The sequence below is a fragment of the Pygocentrus nattereri genome, chromosome 5 (assembly GCF_015220715.1).
Source record: "Pygocentrus nattereri isolate fPygNat1 chromosome 5, fPygNat1.pri, whole genome shotgun sequence".
NCBI lineage: Eukaryota > Metazoa > Chordata > Actinopteri > Characiformes > Serrasalmidae > Pygocentrus > Pygocentrus nattereri.
In genome coordinates, this window is record NC_051215.1 from 23,386,530 (window position 1) to 23,412,559 (window position 26,030).

General features: G+C 40.1%; 1 protein-coding gene across 7 annotated transcripts in view; it reads left to right on the forward strand.

The window, feature by feature from the left end:
• LOC108425469 (muscular LMNA-interacting protein) overlaps nucleotides 1–26,030 on the forward strand; it is a 109,886-nt gene that overhangs the window by 37,875 nt on the left and 45,981 nt on the right. For all 7 annotated transcript variants that reach the window (XR_001857709.1, XM_017694140.1, XM_017694143.1 and 4 more), the window contains 8 exons: nucleotides 7,778–7,894; nucleotides 10,087–10,215; nucleotides 11,350–13,119; nucleotides 13,439–13,510; nucleotides 23,570–23,647; nucleotides 23,740–23,823; nucleotides 23,934–23,993; nucleotides 25,238–25,288. Coding sequence is in view for 6 of the 7 variants with exons in the window: in XM_017694140.1 (XP_017549629.1) it covers nucleotides 7,778–7,894; nucleotides 10,087–10,215; nucleotides 11,350–13,119; nucleotides 13,439–13,510; nucleotides 23,570–23,647; nucleotides 23,740–23,823; nucleotides 23,934–23,993; nucleotides 25,238–25,288 (2,361 nt within the window). In the remaining variant the exon portion in view is untranslated. The remainder of the gene's footprint in view (nucleotides 1–7,777; nucleotides 7,895–10,086; nucleotides 10,216–11,349; nucleotides 13,120–13,438; nucleotides 13,511–23,569; nucleotides 23,648–23,739; nucleotides 23,824–23,933; nucleotides 23,994–25,237; nucleotides 25,289–26,030) is intronic.

The window sequence follows — 26,030 nt, forward strand, 5'->3', positions numbered from 1 at the left end:
GTCCTTATTTGGTAGTAGCCATAAAAATGTAATAACTTTGATGTATGATGTGCAAAACTGGAAGCAAGCTGGATTTATGCCTTCCTAGGTATGTGAGGAGGTCAATATTTAGAAAAGTGTTGTTACACAGTGTTGTTTAAACGCTTTTAGTGTATGAGTTGCACAGGACTGTGTGATATGAAGAAATCAGCCAGGTTTTTGTTCATTTTTCTGTATTTTCTTAGAGAGTGGGAGCATTTTTTTCTCTTTATTATCTATTTGTTGGAGTAATTTAAAGTCATCTAGTGCGCACTGAAAACCTTCCTGTGAGTTTCTAGTCAAGATGAACTAGTGAGATCTGTATGTTGTTTGTGTGAATGTAGGCTGTTTGAAAGGCTTTAGTCTTTTTGCATGTCCTTCATGAAAATGAGCTAAAGTGATAAGAAACACAAGTATTATGGAAGATATATGGAAGATTATAGATCATTTTAGAAGTTTACAATACATTATATTACATAATATAATCAAACTTATGATTATAAGTTATAATTATGATGGTACTACTGGAAAACAATCTTTTTACTTTACCTTCCATTATAATTTAAGAATAACGCTGCTGTCGGAAGAAAACCTCATATCTCCAAAATGTCTCTCCCTCTGAGAGACTCTGCACAGCCCTGAGAAAAAAACATGCCATATCTCAGTGTTCAGATGCCTCATTAATGAAGCGTTAGTGATTTCCTCTTAGGATAAAAGAGGAGTTTAACATAAACATCTGAAGAGGTTCTGGGGACAAATGAGAAACAGAGGTTGTAAATGAAACTCGGCTAAGATCTGAGTCAGACAGAGGATAGTTTAAGCTGTCTGTCAGGCAATGTTCTGATCAAAGAGAATAAATCTGAGGGCTGATTTTTCAGGACTTCGCGTCTAGGAGAAGCAAATCAGATTAAGAGATCTTACTTACTGATATTTATATCCTCTTGGTAGTCTTGGACTGAACTGAAGTGTCAGTGGTGAGTAGTCCCTCAAAGAGCCTTTTAGTCTTGACTTAAGCGTAATCTGTTTTGGGGAAAAAATGAGCCTTGAATGTAATTATGAGGTCAGGGATGCATATACAGTATTGCGCAAAAGCCAGAGATCACCCTTCGTTTATTTAATTTCCAGTAAAAACAGCGATACATAAGTATTAAAGTCATCAATTTGAGAAAATCAACAAGACGTACATATGTGAAAGTCACAGACCACCATTCATTTACTTATTGTGAAGAGTAAGAGTTATGATTTCCGATTTACACTGACTTTACAGTGCTTCTTAATGGAGAAACGTTTGTACTGATAAATAATTTATAAATGTTTAAGACTCCTATCAATCATATAAAGGAAAGATGATGGTTTTACAGTACTGTGGAAAAGTTAGAGATCACCCTTCGTTTATTTGATTTCCAGGTGAAACGGCCAAGTTATTTGTTTTTTATAAGATAGTCCTGAAATTAGGCATAAGATAACCCATTTACATAAGCTAAGAAAAAACAGGCATTCTGAAAACTGGAGTTGAAAAAGCCGCAGAGAAAATGTGACTCCAAACAACCACCTGGAAGGTCTGGTGGACACCAAAACTGCCCCCGTCAGATAAACAGCATTTAAAGCTTCCATCTTTGACAGAGAGGAGAAACTCAAGCTGCTTCAGATCTGAAAACATCCACAGGTGTTTCTGTCCATCCTTCCACTGTAATAAGACCACTCAGCGCTGTGGGTCTGAAAGGATGTGTAGCTGAGTGTGTGTGTGCTCACTAGTGTGTATGTGGTGTTTCACTTCACGGATGGGTTAAATGCAGAGTTGAAATTTCCCCGTTGTGGGACTAATAAGGGTCACTTAATCTTAATCTTAATCTGATCAAGAAGAACCTCAATGAGAAAAGGAGACGAATGAAGAAGCTGAGCAATGGACTGATCACCCCAGAGTCCAGACCTCAGCACCACTGAATGGGTTTGATTACTTCAGAAAATCATCAACCAGCTTCTAAGACTGAACTTTGGAGGTGTGGCTGCAGATTTTGAGGAACTGAAAGTGCATCTCCTGAAAAGAATGGAAGCTGGAATAAAGACAAAGAGTGACTCACTGACCACTCTGTCTGGACATAGATACATGAAAGGTGGTCTCTTACTTTTGCACAGTACTGTACATGAAGGTAACAGTCTGACAGCATTTCCTGACATTTACAGGTACATGTAACTTGTCAACTAACAAGACATTAAGTAAGTTAGACTGGATGGAGGGAACAGAAGAGAAGCCACAAGTCTTGGAACATGCTTTGGCAAACATACAAAACCAAAACAAATTTGTCCAGTTTAATCTCTTTCAGATGGCAGGAATGTTCTGACTCTGTGTTGAGCTGCCAGTGAGCAGTGAGGGTGAAAGGGGAGGGGTGAGAACCCCCTGCTGTGAAAAACAATTCACACCTCCCCACAGAGATGGCTCTGCTGAGATAAAATGGACAACCACAATGATTATATTTAATTTTATTTTTATTTCCTTTTATTTGGTCACATTCACCACAGTTCACCACAGTTCACCACAGTTTACCACAGTTCACTACAGTTACACTACAGCTCAATATCAGTGTTATTGATTATCAGTGATATGTAAATGTTTGTGACAATGTGACAATAAACAAATTTAAAATATTAAATGTGCTATTCTTTGGTTAAACTAATGCTAAAGTAATTATTTTAACAAAATTATTATTATTTGTTCTCATCATTTTTTATCAGATTTTCGTTCATAAAGTAAGAAAATAAGAATGAAAACAATGATTTTTCATCATCAAAAACAAAACAGTTCATGAAAGCCTTCAATACTAAACAATAAATTAATTTTAAAGAAATAGCAAAGAAGCACATGAAAAAAATCGAAAGTAAACATGAGTAATTTTTAAAATTCAAAATGTAAGAAAAAAAAAATCAATTTGTGATGACCAAAAACAAGTTCATTGAGGACTTCATCAAATCCTGAATGTTGGAATTCATTTATTGCAGGATAAAACTTGGTTGTGCATCAATTCCGATCTTATTATAAATAATCCATTTCTATTTAAATATAGTCCAACATTACTAATGAACAGATGCAATGAGGGACCTCCAAACAGGCGGAAATCTAATTTTATGGCTGCTGTAAAAAAGTGTTGAGGTGAATTATTATACAAATAAGTCTTTCAGGCTTTTCTGATTTACATGTACAAGAGTTTGCATTTTTGTGAACATCAGAAGCTCAAATAACCACAAAAAGGCTTGTTTCTCAAGCCAGACCTGCAACAATCAACCTCATATTTGTAGATGCGATCCGGGACTGGGCAGGTCCTTTACTTCCCACGTTCATACATATTGAATGGAGTGTCTGTTTTGCCTGCATTCCACTCGAGTCTAAAGCACAAGAGCTTACAGCTAAATTGAGGTAAACCGCACAATATTGGCCTGAATGATTCGTGTCACGGTGCCGTGAACAACAGTGCTGAAGTCAGGTAAATGCTGAGGCCTTACTAATGTTTCAGTCTGATTATTTATCTGTGAACTCTTATTTTGCTGCTGTCTGCATTTCTGTGCTGTTGGTTATTAAAGCAAAACTTGAAATTGTAATGATGATATTGGGCGGCTTGAAGGAGATGAGATGGAGCTGCTTTTATAAAAAAAGCAACTTAAAGTTCAGTGAGCTGCTGTAGTTTGGGAAGCTTTGCTATGTTTCATACACTTTCTGAAAGAAAATTTATGATATTTACTGTATTTGACAAGAAAACAAGCTTGAAGTTTGGGTCTGATGTTATGTTTCACCAAAACCTTACAGGGAGGGTCTTCAATGGTTCCTTGGTAAAGACAATGCTTGTCAATTATATGACCATCCATCCATCCATCCATCCATCCATCCATCCATCCATCCATCCATCCATCCATCCATCATCTTCCGCTTCTCCTGGGTTTGGGTCGCTGGGGCAGCATCCTGAGCAATGAAGCCCAGACCTCCCTTTCCCCAGCCACTTCCACTAGCTCCCTGGGAGGGATTCCGAGAACTTCTCACCCTATCTCTAAGGGAGAGTCCAGACACCCTGCGGAGGAAACTCATTTCGGCTGCTTGTATTCGCGATCTCGTTCTTTCGGTCATTACCCAAAGCTCATGACCATAGGTGAGGGTGGGAACGTAGATCGACCAGTAAATCGAGAGCCTTGCCTTATGGCTCAGCTCTTTCTTTATCACAACAGACTGGTAAAGAGCCCGCATCACTGCTGACCCAGCACCAATCCGCCTGTCAATCTCCCGCTCCCTTGTACCATAACTCGTGAACAAGACCCTGAGATACTTAAACTCCTCCACTTGAGGCAAGAGCCTATCCCCGACCCAGAGAGGGCTCTCCACCCTTTCCCGCATGAGAACCATGGCCTCGGATTTGGAGGTACTGATCCTCATCCCGGCTGCTTCACACTCGGCTGCAAACCGATCCAGTGAAAGCTGAAGTTCATGGCCTGATGTCCCCAATAGGACCACATCATCTGCAAACAGCAGCGATGTGACCCTAAGGTCACCAAACTGGACACCCTCCATCCCTTGACTGCGCCTAGAAATTCTATCCATAAAAATTATGAATAGAATCGGTGACAAAGGGCAGCCCTGACGGAGTCCAACTCTCACTGGGAAAAAGTCTGACTTACTGCCGGCCATGCGAACCAAACTCCTGCTTTGTTTGTACAGGGCCTGAATGGCTCGTAGCAAAGAGCCATGTACCCCGTACTCCCGAAGCACCTCCCACAGAATACCCCGGGGAACACAGTCGAATGCCTTCTCCAAATCCACAAAGCACATCTGGACTGGTTGGGCAAACTCCCATGAACCCTCCAGAATCCTGGAGAGGGTAAAGAGTTGGTCCAGTGTTCCACGACCAGGACGGAACCCGCACTGCTCCTCCTGAATCCGAGGTTCGACTATAAGCCGGACTCTCTTCTCCAGTACCCCTGCATAGACCTTACCAGGGAGGCTGAGGAGTGCGATTCCCCTGTAGTTGGAACACACCCTCCGGTCCCCTTTTTTAAAAAGAGGCACCACCACCCCAGTCTGCCAATCCAGTGGCACCACCCCCGATGTCCACGCAATGTTGAAAAGGCGTGTCAGCCAAGACAGCCCCACAACATCCAGAGCCTTGAGGAACTCGGGACGGATCTCATCCACCCCTGCAGCCCTGCCGCCAAGGAGCTTTTTAACTACCTGAGCGGCCTCAGTAATGGACAAGCCTATTCCCGTGTCCCCAGACTCTGCCTCCTCACTGGAGAACGTGTTGGTGGGATTGAGAAGGTCCTCAAAGTATTCCTTCCAAATAAGCCTAGGGTGTCCTGGTGCCATGTGCACTTATGGACATCCTTGTGTTCAAACATGATGTTCGTTATGGACAAACTGTGGTTTGCACAGAAGTCCAAAAACTGAACACCCCTCGGGTTCAGATCAGAGAGGCCATTCCTCCCAATCACACCACTCCAGGTCTTACTGTCGTTGCCCACGTGAGCGTTGAAGTCCCCCAGTAGGACAATCGAGTCTCCAGGAGGAGCACTTTCAAGCACCCCTCCCAAGGACTCTATGAAGGCTGGGTATTCTGAACTGCTGTTCGGTGCATAAGCACAGACAACAGTCAGGACCCGTTCCCCAACCCGAAGGCGTAGGGAAGCTACCCTCTCGTCCACCGGGGAAAACCCCAACATACAGGTGCCGAGTCGAGGGGCTATGAGAAAGCCCACACCTGCCCGCCGCCTCTCACCATGGGCAACTCCAGAAAAGAAAAAGGTCCAGCCCCTCTCAAGGAGATTGGACCCAGAGCCCAAGCTGTGTGTTGAGGTGAGCCCGATATCTAGCCGGTATCTCTCAACCTCGCACACCAACTCAAGCTCCTCCCGCCAGTGAGGTAACGTTCCAAGTTCCAAAAGCCAGTTTCAGCAACCGAGGATCAGAACGCCAAGGCCCACGCCTTCGGACACTTCGATACACAATGCACCGCACCCCTACTACTGCCCCTCCCATCGGTGGTGGGTCGATGGGAGGGGGGACTCATGTAGCTCCTTCGGGCTGGGCCCGGCCGGGCACCATGAGTGAATGCCCGGCCACCAGACGCTCGCTGGCGAGCCCCTCCCCCAGGCCTGGCTCCAGGGTGGGGCCCCGGTAACCCTGATCCGGGCAGGGTACACAAATCCTGCTTTGTTGTCCTCATACGGGTGGTTTATGGATCACACTTTGTCTGGCCTGTCACCTAGGACCAGTTTGCCATGGGAGACCCTACCAGGAGCTTTTGCTCCAGACAACATAGCTCCTAGGGTCCTTCAAGCACACAAACCTCTCCACCACGATAAGGTGGTCATCCATGGAGAGGAATTATATGACCATTTAAATAAATGTTCTTCTTTCTATGATAAAATGGTTCTATTCTGAGATGAAAAATGTGGTTCTTTAAATAACATTTAAAAAATCCTTTTAAAAAGAACAAGAAAGATTCTGCTATTGCTACAAGTCAAAGACCTTTTTAAAGATCTATATAGGACCCTTTTTGCTATATAAGACTATATAGGCATCCTTTTGAAACTGTCTTAAAAATACAGGTGCCAAAAAGAGGGGTTATTTCCCTCAAGGCTCCATCTCAGTACCTTTAGTCAGGGAACATAATTGAACCATAATCCACTGAAATGATGTGTTCTAAGCTGTACTGACTCCACACACCCCGTCTCACCTCCAGGCTTTTATTCTACTGTTCTGCTTTAAAACATTCAGGTATGAAAAGATACAAATACAAACTTTTCACCTGGAAACACTGATTTAAGGTTCACAATCAGACCTAAAAACCACTGCTGTAGCTTTGAGGGAACATTTACATGGTTTGTACCTTGACGAATGAAAAATGAACAGAACCTTTATTTCTAACAGAGTATAGTTGTAGATATTTCGATTTTGAGTATAGCCATGTCTTTTTTTAGAACCACCTTAAAAATAAAGGTGCCAAAATAGTCTTTGTTGCAGTGCTATAGGAGAACCACATGTGGTTGCAACCTTTTCATGGATGGCTTTAAAGAACCATGTGATGTGAAATCGCGGCTGTTGGAACTACCCTTCCAATGCACAACATGGGCCAAAACGACCTATATTCATTTCTATTACTACATCAAGTTTACACACGTAAATATTACTTACACTGTTGTCGGAAGAAAACCTTGTATCTCCAAAATGGTAACTTTACAGGAGAAGGAACAAAACTACTTTACTTTTATTGAAAGTCAATGGAACCAGGCGTCATTTTTTCCAAGTCATTTTGAACTGTTTCTTTTGGTCCATTTGTCACAAAATTTACAGTCAGTGTAAAGGAAAACAGGCATTTTCAAATTATGTCAGAAAAGTCTCTGAAAATCATGATGTGGCATAGTGAAGTACAGCTGTGGCATCACCTCATAATCACAACCCTTTGATTATTATGTCAGTGAGAGTGGAAGACTACACTAGGCCCAACACAAAGATTACTGAATCTTTTTATTTAGAGACTCACAATGGGAAAGTGCTCAGGGAAAACTGTTACATTTCTCAATTCTAATGCAACAGTGTCCTTGGTTTTACATGCTTTAATTGTAGTGAGAAAAATGTGTGTCCTCTGCTCTGGAGTGACTCATCATATGGCATGCTTTTGCTTCTAATTTAGAGGCCATTGAAAATGTATGATTTTTATCCTACATTCATCTGCTTTGAAAAATCTGCCATAATAATAGTCCAATATACTTTTATGTGCAGGTCTCCATGGTTTTTGCAACTAAGCTGAAGTCCTTCACCTTCCTGCCTCTTCTGAAAAAACTGCCTACAGAGAGAAGGGTAATATCATCATGGGAAAAGGGCTCAGTTAGACCACAGGTGAGGGGCACTATCATTCTGAAGCAGATGTAATGTTTTAATATGCTTTTTTTCCCTCACAAACATCATGCTTTTCCACTATAGTCGTACTGCAGTTGGTCAGTGCCTTTGATACCCTTTAACCCTTACATGTCATATGCTGTCTTTTTTTATTAATCATTTTTCATTCTTAAAGTCCTAAAAGACACTAATCTTTGTTTTCTGTCTAAGTGGGTTAATCTCTAAGCACACAATTTATATGTGCCAAGCATGTTGTGAATAACATTTCAACGTTCCACTGACACAATAGCTGATGGATTTTGACCCTTTTTTCATGTGAACTGGTCCTAATCTTAGCTTAAGTGTACACAAGTTGTGTCTTCACCAATCACAAGCTGATATGGCTCCTCCCACCCACACAGCTTTACCAAAACTGAGCTCCCCTGCAGCCTCTGTGATTGTGTCAGAGACACTTACCAAGAGAAAGCTAACAACCAAGCAAATGCTAACCTAGAAAGCATAACTGAGCTATCACGCAAGCTCACCTGTCCATCCATTTCAGCACTGTTGTTTTCTGCTGGCCACTCCATCTTCCCCTGGATGCACATCCAGCAGCAAAGTGAATAAGAAACCTTATTCTTACCTTATAGATGTTGCATTATATAAGGACACACTGTGGTCTACAACACCACTTGTATATCGCTGCTGTCGGAACAAAACCTTGTATCTCCATTTTTGTTGATTCTCATTATTTGTCATAATTTGAAAATGCATGTTGGCCTTTATACTGTGTGTGAATTTCATAAAGGATGGCCCAAAATAAATGGCCAAAAATGACATTGAAAGTAATGCAAGTTTTTTCCTTCTCCTGTAAAGTTACCATTTTGGAGATACAAGGTTTTGCTCTGACAGCCGTGATATGTAGAGCCCATTCAGTGCTTCACTACACACTTAAAAATGACGGTTCTTCAATGGTTCTTTAGTAAAGAAAATGGCTCTATATAGACCCATGAACACTCAAAAAACCCTTCCCATTAGGGACCCTTTGCATCATGAAAGGGTTCTTCAGACTGATTTAGAATGTGTTCAATATGGTTCTATATTTAACCTTTTTATAGCACCAGAAAGGGTTCTTGTATTATTACAACCATGACATCATAACAATAGAAGATCCCTTTTGGGTACTATTTGGAACCCTTTTCAAAAAGGAAGAGCCCTTTCATGATGCAAAGAACTTTCATGATGCAAGAACAATCAAAGAACACTTTACATGAATAAAGGGTGCTTTGTGTCATGAAAGGGTTCTTTAGATTGATGGAGAATGTGTTGAACATGGTTCTACATAGAACCTTTTTGAAAGGGTTCTATATACCAACAAAAAGGGTTGTTCTATTGTTACAAGTTTGGCACTGTAACAATAGAAGAACCTTTCTCGGTGCTAGAATCATGTTCAACACATTTGCCATCAATCTGAAGAACGCTTTCATAATGCAAAGAACCCTTTAATCATGTTATCGGTTATTTGAGTGTTCATGGTGCTATATAGAACCATTTTCTTTAGCATCATTTTTAAGTGCGTAGCAGGCTGGAATGGTTGGACTGAGGGCTATCAGTCAGGGGTGCTTATTAGAATATTAGGCCATGCGCAGACAGTTCTCACAATTTCTAAGCTATGTTTTATCATATTTCTGTCTTGTTTTTTATCAATGCAAACCTTGCTGGTTATTTAATATAACACTTTACACTGTGTTTCCTGGGACTTTTTCCTGTGTTTTTAATACGTTAGTCTGTCACAAGTTCATATTTTAAACTTTCAATCCATGTTACATTTGTATTTGAGATATTTTATCATAGTTTATTTTATTATAAGTTATTGTATTATTCACTAGTTTATATCAGAACTAAAGGCTTAAGTTGTATCAATCTAGTTCTTTGTGGAGTCCCAGGCAGGGCAGAGGGCTTCTGCACCGTTCTCACGCAAACAGCATCCAACTCTTACACAAGGGTGTCATGTGCACTCGCATGTGTGCAGTACATGAGGGACAGGCCTTCTACTAAAAAAAGTTGTGTAGGTGGGGGGGAGGCACGCATGCATTCCCCTCCTTGCTTATGCTGAGGTGCTCAAAATAGCAGTTTGTGACTGAGGTCCACTCTGGAATGGCTGACGTGTCAGATTCTACGTTGCTTAGAAATGTTTCCTGTCCCGATGACAGGCTTCAAGAGACCTTGAGGCATCTGACGGGAGCATGACAGATGAAAGTGTTTACAAGGCCGAAATTGTATATGTTACTGACTCAGAAGACACAGAGCCCCAAGAGATGAGCAAGGACCCTCACATTGAGGTCAGTCTGGATTTTGCTTTGTTTTCATACCCTTAGGGGTTGTACAAACCCCAGACACTGTAACCGCTGTGAAAGTGTAATTGCTTGTCCCCAAATGACATTTGCTGAGAAGTCTGAAATGGAAAGATGCCGATCACTCAAAATGAAGGAAAAATAAGTTTCAGAATCAGAACTTCTGCTTTTGGCAATCAGCTAATTAATGTAGAGGAAGGAGAAGTTTTTACAAAAGTCTTATGTAGGGTGTGTCCCAATTGTGTACTAAACACTAATACAATAAAGTATATACTGCATACTGGTCTTTTAATAGTATGAGTTCGACAGATTAGTACACAAAATATTAAAATACTACACCATTTTCAAAACAGGAAGTAACGAACCATTACTATCACAACGAACATCATAGCAAGTTTGGCTCTGAAGGCTAGCTAACAAATTAATCTGCATTCATAAACAAGTTTCTTACAGGAACAATGAAAACATTAGTAAGTATAACACATTTGTTTTTTTGCAGAATATTTGACAAATTTGGGATGAACTCACATTTATACACAATTTCTGGTCCTGCTACCACCTCAGCTGCTGTCATGTCGACATCCACCATTTTCTCAGAATTTTCCAGACGTGAGAAGCTCCTCCCTTTCTGTTTCCTGTTGGATTGTGGGACAACAGTGTCCATCATTACTATACTCAAAAATCAACTGGTTCTAAGTATGCATTGTGGATTTTTGAGTATACTCAACTTTGACTATACTACATACTACATACTCAAACACTAGTTAGTATTAGTATTAGTGCGCAATTGGGACGCAGCGTTAGAGATATAGCTGTTTTTTTTTAAATCTTTTTTTTAATAAAAAAGCTGTTGTCTAATAGATATTTTTTTAAAATATCTTTATAATGATGAAGAGAATGAGAATAGCCATGAGATGGATAACAAAGAGAGAAAGGATAATTGGTGTCCAATGGCAATAATTGGGGTAGTGAACTGAAAAGTAGCAGAGACAATACATTTTAAACAAACCCTTTATGGTTTGATATCACATGAAGTAGTCATCAAAGGACTTTTATATTGTAAAATTTATTCAAATTCAGGAAAGGTTTTTCATCTTTTTCACCTGTGTCTTTTATTCTCAGCTCAAATCTACTGATAATTCAGCTCTTACCTCATCCCCTGTCCAAGCCATGGCTCATGTTGAAATAAGTTGCCAAAGCCCCAAACCTATCATTGTGGAGCCAAATGATAACAAACAGTCCGACATCTCTCGACTAGGCTGTCACAATACTTTTGAGGGTGCAGAGGTCAGCTCAGGCCAGTTTTTAAACAGTGAGCCCCAGAGAGAGGAGGAGGTCCTGAGCACAGCCAGCTCTGTGGACCTTTTCCCGTCTATTGCCTCATCTAAGGAGTCCATTGTCTCTGAGGGCTGGGAGCAGGACAGGAGCTGGTCTGCCCTCCAAATGTTATCTCCCAGTGATTCCCCTGTCCCCTTCAGTGGGACTGTCTCACCATGCTCCTCTGTAAGATCAGGAGCCTTCTCTCCATCTGTGCTGAGAATCAAGCGTCATATACTTGCCCCAGGTTCCAGCCTGGTACAGATGCCGGGCTCCTCAGGGCAAACACTCTGTTGTGACAAGCAAGCCCCCTCACCATGCCCACTGTCTTCCCATGCCCGTCACAGGCCTCCGCCTACCCAGTTGTCCTTACTAACAGCCATCCTGAGGAAGGGCCGGCTGCCAATCCTTTCCCCTGCCTTACAGAGACCCTACTCTCCTTGCTGGCCCATTACTCCCACAAGCATGTCCTCCTGCAAAGCCTGTTCGGCAGCCTCTACCATAGCCCCCATGGAGTCTACAAAGGATTGTGCTTCTAAAATCATGGCTTGTACAGAGCCCAGTCACAATGCAAGACCAAAGTCCCCAAGAATAATCTATAACACCCCTTCCATGTCATCCAAGAAACATAGTGAAGTTAGCATCTCTTCAACACCGGACTATAAAAGTTCTGCACTCAGTAGGGTTATTCCATCACCCGAGGATAGCTGCTCAATGATCTTGGCAAGTTCCTCTCCTTCTGAACATTCTCTGGGGCACCTGTCAAAGCCAGTCACTAAAGAGATTCATGTGCCCAGAGTTCCCAGCTCTTTGCTTTTTTCATCTTTCTCCCCATCAAGGTCCCTGTCTCCTAAATCAAGCCATCTGTCCTGCTGCAGATCAGAGAGTCAGGCACCCTCATCAGAGTCATGTGCTCATGCCAAAGCCCCAGCTACAGAGCATTTAAAAGGGCCATATAACATTTTAGATCCCTCCAGTCAAAGACATGGACAGACATCAAAGGTACACTCTCCCGTTCTGAAGAAAGCAGAACTGCCCTCAGATTTGAAACCCAGATGGATACCACATGATCCCTCTCCCATCCCTGATCTCAAATCTGCACAACAGTCCATGCCACATGATCCCTCTCACATCCCTGACCTCATATGTGGAAAACAGTCCATGCCACACAATCCTTCTCCCATCCCTGACCTCAAACCTGCAAGTCAACAGTCCAAAGACATCTTAGCTTCCGCAATTCTAGCAGAAGACAATCCACGTTCCTACTTGAAAAATGGCAGAAAAGCCCTCCTTGATCTAGAACGAGTTCTCTCAGCGTCCCCAGCCCTAAAACAGTCTCCTTCTCCTGGGCCAGTGGGCCTCATGCGCCTGGCCTGCACGCCTGATATCTCTCCTGCCTCTCCCAAACCAAGCTTGCGCTACCCAACTCCAGACCGCTGCACCCTGTCTCCCTCTCCAGTGATCCCCAGCCGCCAGCTCTCTCCATCTCCTTCATACTCACTCTGTTCCTCACCCTCCCCATCCCTACGTGATGGTACACCAGACAGCACAGACAGGGGTGGCAAAAGCAGAAAGGTACCATGCATGCTCTCAAATGTCATTGCTGCACGCTACCTGCATGCCTTAACGGCCACGAGAGCAGACAGGCATTCTTTTTACGACTGGCATGTTTCTTTACCAAAGCCGCACACATCGCTGGGAAACATGATCCTCACCAGCTTACTAACAGGCAGGCAGGGTTATGCACTACATTCTTTTTGAAATGCATGTTTGGTGTTCAGATCAGCTCGCTTTCAGTGGCATGGGAGCTAAAACAGATATGGTGCAGATGCAGACCGTTTGAAATTTTTACTCTTTTCTAAAACACATTAATTACAACCATTTCTTCTAATAGCCATACAAGATCAAGTCCACCTACAAGGCACTGGCTGCTATTCCCACAAATGTTCTCCTTCAGGAACAGCAGGTGAGTGACTATCACCAGTAGATTACCACCACATTTCAATCATCATTAGAGTGAGTGACAGCCAATGACATGTGCTCATGATTACTGTACAATTATTACCCTGACTACACTATATTCTCAAAAGTATTCACTCACCCATCCAAATCATTGAATTCAGGTGTTCCAATCACTTCCATGGGCACAGGTATATAAAACCAAGCACCTAGACCTGCAGACTACTCCTATAAACATTAGTGAAAGAATGGGTGGCTCTCAGGGGCTCAGTGAATTCCAGCATGGTATCATGATCGGACACCGCCTGTGCAACAATTCCAGTTGTGAAATTTCCTCACTACTACTAAATATTCCACAGTCAACTGTCAGTGGTATTATAACAAAGTGGAAGTGATTGGGAATGCCAGCAACTCAGCCACGAAGTGGTCAGCCATGTAAAATGACAGAGTGGGGTCAGCGGATGCTGAGGCACATAGTGCGCAGAGGTCACCAACTTTCTGCAGAGTCAATCGCTAAAAAGGAGAGTGTCAATTCAATACAAAGCCAAATTATATCTGTGAATGACCTTATCATGCACAGGATATTATTGTGTAAAACCTGCACACAGGTGTGCTTTTAGAGCAAAAAAAATGTTTAAAGGGACATTTTGTTCCACTATCAGGGGAAAAAGTCCCACTGCCTAGGGTAAGAAGTCTCCCTAGTAAATCTTGCATCAGCGTGTCATCTATGTTATACAGAATGTATCATTTATATGTCAAGTAATTTCTAGTCTTTGAATTTTTCATGAATAATTGTGTTATTAATTGAACTACAACAATAAAATATCATATTATTGATTTCTATTTATTTATGTCTTAATGAAGGACAATTGACAGTAAAATACTATAATAACAACAAGAACCACAACAACAACAACAATAATAATAATAATAATAGTAATGATAATTTGTTCATTAATTAAATAGTTATTGTCATTATATTAATTACACATTAATATGTAAATGTAATTATTATTTGTAAACAATAACAAAGAAAGAGCAAAGCAATAGCACTTAATGTGTAACTGATAACTGATTACTGAACATGACAGATCATGTATGGATGAACTGCAGCAATGAGCTGCAAAACGCAAGCAAATTCACCTCCAGCAAGAGGGCTAAATATGTTAGCTAATTCTAGCTATCGATCACTATAGCTAGCTAGTAAATAATATTTCTGAGGCAACATTAAAGGTACAAGAGTCAAAATTGAAGATATGCAAAACTAACAGTTAAATAATGAACTTCAGCAACACTGGAATGTGTATGTATATGTATATCTCTCTCTCTCTCTCTCTCTCTCTATATATATATATATATATATATATATATATATATATATATATATATATATATATATATATATAGAGAGAGAGAGAGAGAGAGAGAGAGAGAGAGAGATGTTAAAAGAATGGCATCATGCTTATTTTTCTTTAGAGGAAATTGAAATACTCAATCTACTCTTTATCTCAATAAAACACACTGAGTACAATTTTTACATCTAAAACAGCAATTTCAGAAAAAGCTAATGATGTCAATATAATGGCTATCAGAAATAAAGATGGGGAGGGACAAGGGAGGGTCTTATAAAATGACTGACAGGAGGTCAGTATAAATAAACAAGTCCTCTGCAGTTTTTCCAAACAGGGTTTCTTAGGCAAATAATACGCTTGGGCTGATACCTTTGCTATTCCAGGATATTTATGTTAGATATAAAAGAAATGAATTGCCTAATGTGCCTTTTAAGGGGCCTTTTGGTCCATATCTGGTCGGACCTCTTACCCCAAGGATCTAACTATACCCCGATTGAAAAAAGGTACCATGAAGGTACATTTTTCATTCAACAAGGTCCAACTCGGTACCTGGGCAGGTTTACCCAGGAAAGAGATGCATATTTATACCATTCATAACCAAATATTTTAAAACAATTAAAAGCAAATCAATACAACTTAAATAATTTTTTTTTTAAATATATGGTACACGGTACATGGAATATGGCACTATTATGTTCCCAAACTACCCAGAGACAAGCGAGGTACCACTCCAGTGACAGTTTAATACAGTTAATCCTCTCAAAGCCAAATATACTGCTTTCTCAACAACCCCCCAGCAATGATATATCGTTACTGTGGGAAGAAAACCTTGTATCTCTATTTTTGTTGTTTTTCAGTTTTTGACATAATTTGAAAATACCTGGTGTCCTTTACTTTTAATTTATTAGACTTAACTTCGTTCTGGAACACTAACCCAAAGTGTTTATGAATTGGTTTACCAACAGAGCATTCACAAACAAAGTTAATGCCTTCCATGCATTAAATATATACTGTGCATTAAATGTATGGTTCCTTTACCACAAGTCACGGTGAAAGATAGAAAACTGAAGAGAAGAACAAATTTTTAAGAGAAAGAAAATACATGAAGTGCACTTAAGATGTCAGACATTATTAGACCAGCCTCCGCCTGTAGCCAGCTAAGCTTAAAGTTCAGTCTAATTCTGGATTTTCTGTCTCACAATGTTGGATCATTTTTTACTGGACTATATCGCCATGGAAACCAATGCTGCATGTCTAAACTTCTCCAGTGCAGGTTAAGTTTGGGTTTGCAGATTGTAAACAGCTCTTAGGCTAATCAGGGCTGAGCTTCTGACCAAGCTTGCTCTCTCCAGCCTTTTGCAGGTCAATTCCTTTCATTGTGACATTCATAGTGTCAGTCATGTCGAAGATCATAGCTAAAACATCTAAACCGTTCATTTGTTTGACTGCATTTTGTGAAGCTGAACGTTGTTCAGGAACTCTGACCTCATAACATTTTGTCATTTCCATTTACAGCATTTTGATTGACGCTCTTATCTAGAGTGACTTACAATTTGATCACAATTTGGCTGGATGTGCAAATGTACTGAGCTCTGCTAAAGCCTGAGTAGACTGATAAATCAATGTGATCAGTTATTAATCTCAGTTGCTAAGCTCTTTTGAGAAATGATCAAACTCCTGCTCAGGGGTCTACGGGACCAGCAGTGAACTGCACAAAACAATGAAAGAGAACTTAGAAGAATTATGGGAAGAAAACTGACAACTAATAAGAGTGAGGAACAGTGTGAGAATAAAAAAGTGTTCCCCACTTGCCTTGTGAAAATGTGCTCTAAGTCTATTCTAAATGTGTTCTGAATAAATTATTTTTAATGTATTGTAATGGAATGCATTACAGAACACCTTTATGGGAATATATTCAGTATTCAGTCAAAATATTCTGCACATCCCTGGATTCTAATATCAGTGTATTCCTTGCATCAGTCTGTCCACATTACAAGGTTTAAGGAATGCAATGCTGCTCTATTTCAACCTTTCAAATTAATTTTTTTTGTCAGCATGATTCATGAACCTTTCAGCATGAAGAAAAGGTAGGCAGCATTAGTTAAACTACAGGGCACTTCCACTTTTCTAATCAGAGGAAAAGGTCAACATAATTCTCAGTTACAGTGTAGCAACAGTGTACAAGAGCTGAAACTGTGATAAACTCCTTGCCTTTGATTCTTGATGTGGCACCGTTCTGTAGGCATTAGGGAAGTAGCTCAGTTAACTGTTCAATGTTTTCACTGCTTTGGGCAGATGACCAAGGCTAAGAATTCAATGAAACAACATTTCTGTATTTTAACAGTGCTGTAAAATGTAATAGTTTTGTGAGTATGTATTTATATTGTTTTACACTTTTCTACTCACTCAGAGAAAGTATTTTTGCTACTTACAAATCGGTTAGAGATGAAGTTTGTCCTGAGCTTAGATACTGCTGGAATCAAAAGCCTGTGTTGATAATTAGATACATAATACTTTTCAATAAGTACTTATTAGTGCTCACTTAAGAGATGTTTGTAGACTGAGAGAGACTCTGCTGTTCAGACAGCCAGTGGAAGTTTGTTCCACCACCTGGGCTTCAGGACAGAGAAAAGTCCTGATGCTTGTCTTTCATGCATCTTGAAGGATGGCGGGTCAAGCTGAGCTGTACTTGAAGCTTGAAGGGCTCGAGGTACAGTTCAAATTTTGCAAAATTCCATTAGGTGGGAGAGGCTGGTTCATTTTTGGCTTTGGAGGCATCAGGGTTTTAAATCAGATGCAGCTACAGGAAACCAGTGAAGTGAAGCAGTGGAGTGAAGTGACTGAACTTGGGGAGATTGAAAGCAAGCCATGCAGCTGCATTCTGGATGAGTTACAGGGTCTTGATGGCCCTCGTCATCAGCATCCAACATTGTATTAGTTACATACATGTCAACTTCTAGAGACAATAAACCTTACGTTCATCTGTGTCTTTATGGACTTTACTTTGTGTACTGGTGTGCAGTCATGTTGGAACAGAAAGGGGTCGTCCCCAAACTGTTCCCACAAAGTTGGGAGCACGAAATTAGAACACTAGAGTCCAGTGGCGGTGCCTTACACCACTTCATTCGATGGTTTGTATTGTGCTTGGTGATGTAAGGCTTGGATGCAGCTGCTTGGCCATGGAAACCCATTCCATGAAGCTCTCTACGTTGTTCTTGAGCTAATCTGAAGGCCACATGAAGTTTGGAGATCTGTAGTGATTGACTCTGCAGAAAGTTGGCGGCCTCTGCGCACTATACGCCTCAGCGTTCGCTGACCCTGCTCTGTCATTTTATGTGGTCGTCCACTTCGTGGCTGACTTTCTGTCATTCCCAATCGCTTCCACTTTGTTATAATACCACTGACAGTTGACTGTGAAATATTTAGTAGTGAGGAAATTTCATGACTGGACTTGTTGCACAGGTGGTGATGGGATCAGGTTTAAAAGTCCAATAGGAACAACAGTTGAACCATTGTAAAGGCATTTCTCAGCAGCTGCATTTTGAATAAGCTGTATTCAGTTCAACTCAAGTCTATTTGTATAGTGCTTTTTACAACAATGTAAAACGATGTCACAAAGCAGCTTTACAGAAGTTTGAAAACATTCAGTTACAACATATATGCCCCACTGAGCAAGCCTTGGGAGGAACCAAGATTTACAAGGGGAGACCCATCCTCCTCTGGTCAAACAGTATTTACAATTTAATAAGCTAAATACCAAATAAAAGGGGATCTCTGTTTGAAGTCTAGATGGGTATCTGACTGTGGTTTTGGGTAGGCCAGTAAAAAGCCCATTGCAGTAGTATATACGCATGGATTATATTATCTATGGATTATGTTATCTATGGATTATATTATCTATAGATTATATTTTCTGTGACATGAAATATTGTGACATGGAATTGTTTAACTTTGATATATTCCTGACGTGGTAAAAGGCTCTTCATTATTGTTTTTACTTGGCTCCTGAAATTCAGTTGTGAAACAATTATTGCGCCAAGAGTTCGGACCAGATCTTTAGCACTCAGACCTCTGGTGCCAAGATGAGCACTGACCTTAGGTCTTTGCTCTTTACTACCAAATACAATAAGTTCTGCCTTTCTTTATTAATGAGACAGTTTTCTTTCATCCAGTCATTTATTGATTTTAAGCAGAGGCATAGTCAATGGAACTGTAGTCATCAGATCAGAGAGCTCATCTGAGGCAGCCTCCTTTAGTCTTCTTACCAGGTACTGATTCCCTGTGGCTATTTTGGAATACTAAAACATTTTCTCATGTATTCCTATATGTGCTGATAATTTTCATGGGAGAATTTTTTAAGAATTAATTTTTTTGCTTATTTTTTTCTTGAGGTTAACTCAATATTTGTTCATTAACACTTATGGAGACCTGAATATTAGTCGGAATGAACATCCCTAATCAGAAGTCTCTGAAGCCACTGTGTGAGCCTACTGCTGGGGGTCGGCAACATGCGACTCTTTAACAGCTTTGTTGTGGCTCCTTTACAATAAAACAAATCTCTGCTGATCGTTCAATACAGTTTAAAAATAAATGGTCTTAAACTCTGGAGTTAATGTAGAACTACTAATTCACCCTTTAAGCTTGAAGAGTGGCATGCAGACCCCTGGTTACCATAGCAATGTGGACAAGAACCTTAACTAGCTAGTATCTAACAAAGAGAGAGATTTAAGATGAACATCACTAATCTGGAGACAAATGGACTTATTTGCATTAATAAACACTCCAGGTGTTTTTCCTGATACATTTTACCTGCAGCGAGACACTAAAGATTTGCAAAGCTGAAGTCAATTTCCTGTTCTTCAGCTTCTTTTTCTGATACAGATGTTCCTGTTCCACCTTAAATGGTGCAGCATGTACATTCTGGTGTCTCAGGCATCATTTAAGGTGGAACAGGAACATCTGTATCAGAAAAAGAATCAAATGTTAAGAGACATTTTACAAGAAACTGATCTACTTTTGATTAAATGTTTCCTGCTAGAGATGCAAGAAACAAGTACATTAGCACATATTCAGACATATTTTTGCAAAGATGGTAAAACATAACTTCAATAAAATGAATATAAAATGTTGAGGCTCCCAAGGTGGTTTGATTTCTGTTGAAAGCACACATTGGCTTTTCTTAACAGTTGGGTTGCCTAAAGCATCCACAACTCTTATATATGATTTACAACTTTTTGACTTATAATAACACTATAACACTGTTTTCAAAACAAATGAAAATGCATGAAAAAACATGTTGCAAAATCTCTTATGCTTCATCCTATCACTATCAACAATCTCACGAACACCATGAAATCCTTCATTGAGCCTGTAAATAGAACTATCAGCTTAAATTTGGCACCAGCTCTGTGTCCAGTACTGTAAATACTTTTAATATAATATATTGCTGTTATCGGAATAAAACCTTGTATCTCCAAAATGGTAACTTTATGGGAGAAGGTAAAAACCTACTTTACTTTTAATGTAAATCAATGGAACCAGAATTTTTTCCAAGTCATTTTGAGCCTTTTATTGTGGCCTGTTTCTCATGAAATTTACACACAATGTAAAGGGTAAGAGGCATTTTCAACTCATGTCAAATACTGGAAAACAACAAAAATAGAAATACAAGGTTTTCCTCTGACAGCAGAGATATAAATATAGGCTTTTTCTTAAAGGTCTTCAAGCTTTGACAGAGCAAGGGTGTCATCATCATCATCATCATCATCACACACATCATTTATTTGTGTGAAACTTTTACAGCTGAAGCAGAGCTACAGTAACAAGGAATTGAAGTGCAAGTAAAAATAACCCTTTTCCCAGACATGCTTATGCAGCCTATGATAATTACAGGCATGATAATTACCATGAAATCCATTAGCGTGAACTCATTCCCATAATGATAATGATAATTATTAAGCCTGTTAGAACTGGGCTATTCCACACAAAAAAAGATTCAAATTTACCTTTTTGCTGAATTTGCATGATGATAATGAATATTTTATTTTCTTACTGGGTTCTCTAAGAGTAAGAACAAGAGCCTGATCGACACACCCATGATATTATATTATGATATATTTATGATATATTTATATATACATTTTCAATTGAGTCCTTTTAAAGGACTGGATTAAGACCTAGGCTTTTACATAACATTGAATAATATATTACCTAAAACATTGTTAATTGTTTTTTTATTACAGTCTTAGTTAAACTATACATTAAAACTAGTGAAGTTAGGGTTCTCTGTTCTTTTCTTCTTTAAAGTCAAATATAAACTAAACTACACCCATTTTATTACTAATGATCTTTTATTTTTTTGTGAACAATTGTTTTATTGTCTTTTAACTTAAACATTGACATACACATAATCATATGAAGTACTGCATTTATTAATGCAAAAATTAGTTACATGATTAACCAAAGGTAATTTTAAAAGTGACAGCAGTGTGTTAGTTACACTATATTGCCAAAGGTATTCACTCACCCATCGAAATCATTGAATTCTGGTGTTCCAGTCATTTCCATGCCTCAAATGTCTAAAACCAAGCCCCTAGGACTGCAGACTGCTTCTACAAACAAGAATGGGTTGCTCTCAGGAGCTCAGTGAATTCTAGTGTGGTACCGTGATTGGACACCACCTGTGCAACAAATCCAGTCATGAAATTTCCTCACGACTAAATATTCCACATTCAACTGTCAGTGGTATTATAACAAAGTGGAAGTGATTGGGAACAACAGCAACTCAGCCAGAAAATGGTCGGTCATGTAAAATGACAGAGCAGCAGATGCTGGGGCGCATAGTGCGCAGAGGTTGCCAACTTTCTGCAGAGTCAATCACTACAGACCTCCAAACTTCATGTGGCCTTCAGGTTAGCTCAAGAACAGAGTATGTTCTTGGCTGAGAAGCTGTATCCAAGCCTTACATCACCAAGCGCAATGCAAAGCGTGTAATGCAGTGGTGTAAAGCACCGCCATTGGACTGTAAAGCAGTGGAGACGTGTTCTCTGGAGTGACAAATCACACTTCTCCATCTGGCAAACCGATGGACAAGTCTGAGTTTGGCGGTTGCCAGGAAAACAGTACTTTTCTGACTGCATTGTGCCAAGTGTAAAGTTTGGTGGAGTTTGGTCGGCCCCTTAGTTCCAGTGAAAGGAACTCTTGATGTTTCAGCACCAAGAGATTTTGGACAATTTCACGCTCCCAATGAGCGAGTTTGGCCTCAACCCAATAGAACACCTTGAGGATGAATTGGAGTGGAGACTGCGAATCAGGTCTTGTATCTGGAAGAATGGTCAAAAATTCCCATAAACACACCTAAACCTTGTGGAAAGCCTTCCCAGATAAGTTAAACTGTTACAGCTGCAAAGGGTGTGCCAATATTAAACCCTATGGATTAAGAATGGGATGTCACAGAATGGGATGTTTATATGCATGTGAAGACAGATGAGCGAATACTTTTGGCAATATAGTGTATGTTATGTTCATATTTTCAGTGCAAGCATACCCGGAATGAAGGAAATACAGTAGTGAATAGGTAGCTTTGGGATTCCCCGAAGCAGGAACTGAAAATGAGTAACTGCAGCTCTGTGGTGTTTGCTCAGGGGTCTTTTTGAATGAATGAGACCAAGCACAGTAAATATCGATCTAAAGCTGTCAAACTGAGCCAGAACTCCATTTGCAGCTTTCCACTCTTCAGCTTGGGATCCAGCAGTTGGTAGCTGCCAAATCAGCCTTGACCCTTAACTTGTACAAGCACCTCAGAGCCTCAAGACTCGACTGAAACTCTCACCAAGAAATATCTAGACTTGACTCAGATTGGCACCCCAGGAACTCAAGACTCAGCTCGGACTCATATTGAGTTCAAGAATTACATCATAAAAAAGGAAAAAAACCCTTGACTTAGACTTGCAGATCAGAGACTCAAGACTCAGACTCGTACCCCAGAGACTTGAGACTTGGACTCATACCTTAAAGACTCTCGACTCAGATTCATACATTAGAGACTCTTGACTCAGACTCGCACTACAGAGACTCTTGACTTAGACATGTACCTCAAAGGCTCTCATTTCAGACTCACACCTCCGAGACTCCTGACCTGTACTTCCTAAACTCTTGTTTTGTACCTCAGCGACTCTCAACTTAGACTTAAACCTCAAAGGCTCTCAATTCAGACTCTTACCTCAGTAACTCTTGACTTGGGCTCGTTTCTCAGAAACTCTCGACTTGAAATAGTACCTCAGAGACTCTAGACTCAGACTCGTACCTCAGAGACTCTTGGCTCAAACTTATACCTCAGAAACTCTTCATTTGGACTCACACCTCATATATTTAACATGGACTCGCACTTCAGAGACTCTCGACTTGGACTCATACCTCAGAGAATCTTGACTCGGACTCACATGTCAGAGGCTCTTGATTCAGATTAACGCCTTAGAAACTCTCCACTCAGAATCACACCTCAGAGACTCTTGACTGAGACTCACATCTCATAGACTCTTTACTCAGAATAACACCTCAGAAACTCGAGACTCAACTTAGACTTTGCATGTGGCAACATGTCTAGTTTATAGCGATGGTCCTAATCATTGATAGCAAGGTCAGCATTTTTGGATGCAGTATTCTGGTGTTCATGAGCTTCAGGTATAATCTTAGTGTTATTCTTTCCATTGCAGGCAATTGATGATGAAGTTGAGAAGACTGAGTCTCTGGACCCAAGTGACAATTATGCATGGGAGGACCCTCATTCTCAGGTATTTCAGGAAACTACTGAATGCTTAACAATTCAACACTGTGATGCTACAATAATGTTGTAGAGCTGCTAAGCTGTGTTTATTGTGTTCAGATGTGCACTCCTGCCCAGCTCAGACAGCAGTCTGAAGAGCTGTACGCAGTGATTGATGAAGTATTAGAGGACACGAACCCCACAGTGAGTTATCATTCAGTCACACAGGCCTAAGACTATTTAATGTAAACATTATAATATAAATATATTATGAATACAATACAAATACCTTAATACTGAAAAAATACTTTCAGCATCAATCAACCCCTGCTGACAAACCTGCTGTGAAGTCTGCCGCTTCAGAGACACCAATGGTACGTAATCAGCAGGCTAGAGCATTAACAATTATGCGCACCCCTGGGCACTGTTCGGTGTAATTATGCCTGACTAGTACAACTGAATATAGCATTTTAAATGACCACATATACTAAGCTTACTATGGCACGATTTATTGATTTTTCTGAGTGAAAATAATTTCACGCATCCTCTACACAGTTAGAAATAAAGGCTCCGTACAGGTACATTTTTCATTCATCAAGGTGCAAACAGTATAAATGTTCCCTCAAAGCTACAGTAGTGGTTTTAAGGTTTAATTATGTACCTTACATTTGTTTTTTGAGGTGAAAAGTTCATATTAGAACATTTTCATAACCGAATGTTTTAAAACAGAAGAGTAAAATAAAAGCCTGGAGGTGAGACGGGGTGTGTGGAGTCAGTACATCTTAGAACATAGAATTTCCGTGGATGGTTCAGTTATGATCCCTGACTAAAGGTACTGAGATGTACCCTTGAGTGACAGAAGGGGCACTTCCCCAGTGACGGTTTCATACCTTTTTTTCTGAGAGTGTACAGCAGAGGTGTCAAACTCAGCCTCTAAGGCTGGGCGTCACTACATGACTTAATGTCTTAGCAGATTTCTAAAGTGGAGAGCAACACAAACTCAACATCAGTTTGTCACAGAATTCTTTTCTTGTCTTTTTTTCATGAGCATGCTCAGACTAGACAATGGGGCAAAGAGAAAGTATAACACACATAATAAGTGACCTGACGTCTGGATGCACACATTATAAAACATGATAACGGCTCTTATCTGCCTGTCTTTTATATGCACCTCCTCTGTCTCCATGCTTTAGCTGTTCAGGTGGTGTTTGTGTGCATCTCTTCACCTGTTTCTCCACTCTTCTAACTCTCTGATTGGCTGTTGTTTGAGTCACTCTTTGAATAAAATTGAACTGTAGTGCAGTTCACGGTAAATGGGCTAATATTAATAGGAAATGAAAATAAGTTTGCAGGTCAAATAGGATTGTGCCACAGGCCTGACTATTATGTTTGACACATGGACTCTACAAAGAACATACACCTGCCCATTTTAATGCATTATTATTGTGCATTTACAGAGTTTAACACACAGGCAAAAAATAGAACATTAAATGTGGGGTAGATCATATTTTATGTTGTCCCAATGTGTAAAACTAACTAACTAATGTGTAAATTAACCTCACCCTTTTTGCATATGGCTCTGCATAATTACTCTCGTCTTTTTTCTTTACCCCCACAGAAACTAACATCATCACCTTCGCCGAGGTTATTAGGACGAGAAACTAAATACGTAAGTTCACATTTATTATCAGCAATACAACTATTTATTCTAAAGCGGGAACATTTAATGATGCTTCTCTGACACATTATTGATTGTAAAAGCTTTATGTCAGAAGATGCTTAAAAGCTACACCCTGGGACCAACACTTGACTTCTGTGAATAAAAGCAGAGATTATAAACAGGGATGTGAGAAGGTGCTTTATGTTTGGGGTACTGAGCAACATACATGTGATGTACACATTGCTGTCATGCAATATGAGAACCTTTTTTCATTAATATTTAATTTACATGAAATAGAATATGTTGTAAAACACTAACATGGCAAGAGATGACGATATATACTTACAACTGATACATTAACCTGCATTTTCCTGCTCACTCTGCTCTTTCTTTATGCAAATGAGCTGAGTGGTGGCCAGTCAGAACGCTCATATGTAGCACATATGTAGTAATTGTGTCACATCCACAGTCACTGGATTCCAATTACAGATTTAGACTGAGGTGTTTATATGTTCACTCTTCAACACTCTGATGAAAATCTCCATATGCTCACTACAAGTAATCAGATCCAAAATGACACGCATATGTGGAGAATCATTTTGAGTAAACGTTACCATGACAACCAGCATCACGTGAGTCCAGTCAGAGTGAGAACAGACAATCTTTCAGATAGGGAATGTAATCAGATACAGGTGTTTACACGGATATTATTCTTCTGTTTAATGGATTATTTATAGGATCATCCATCTTG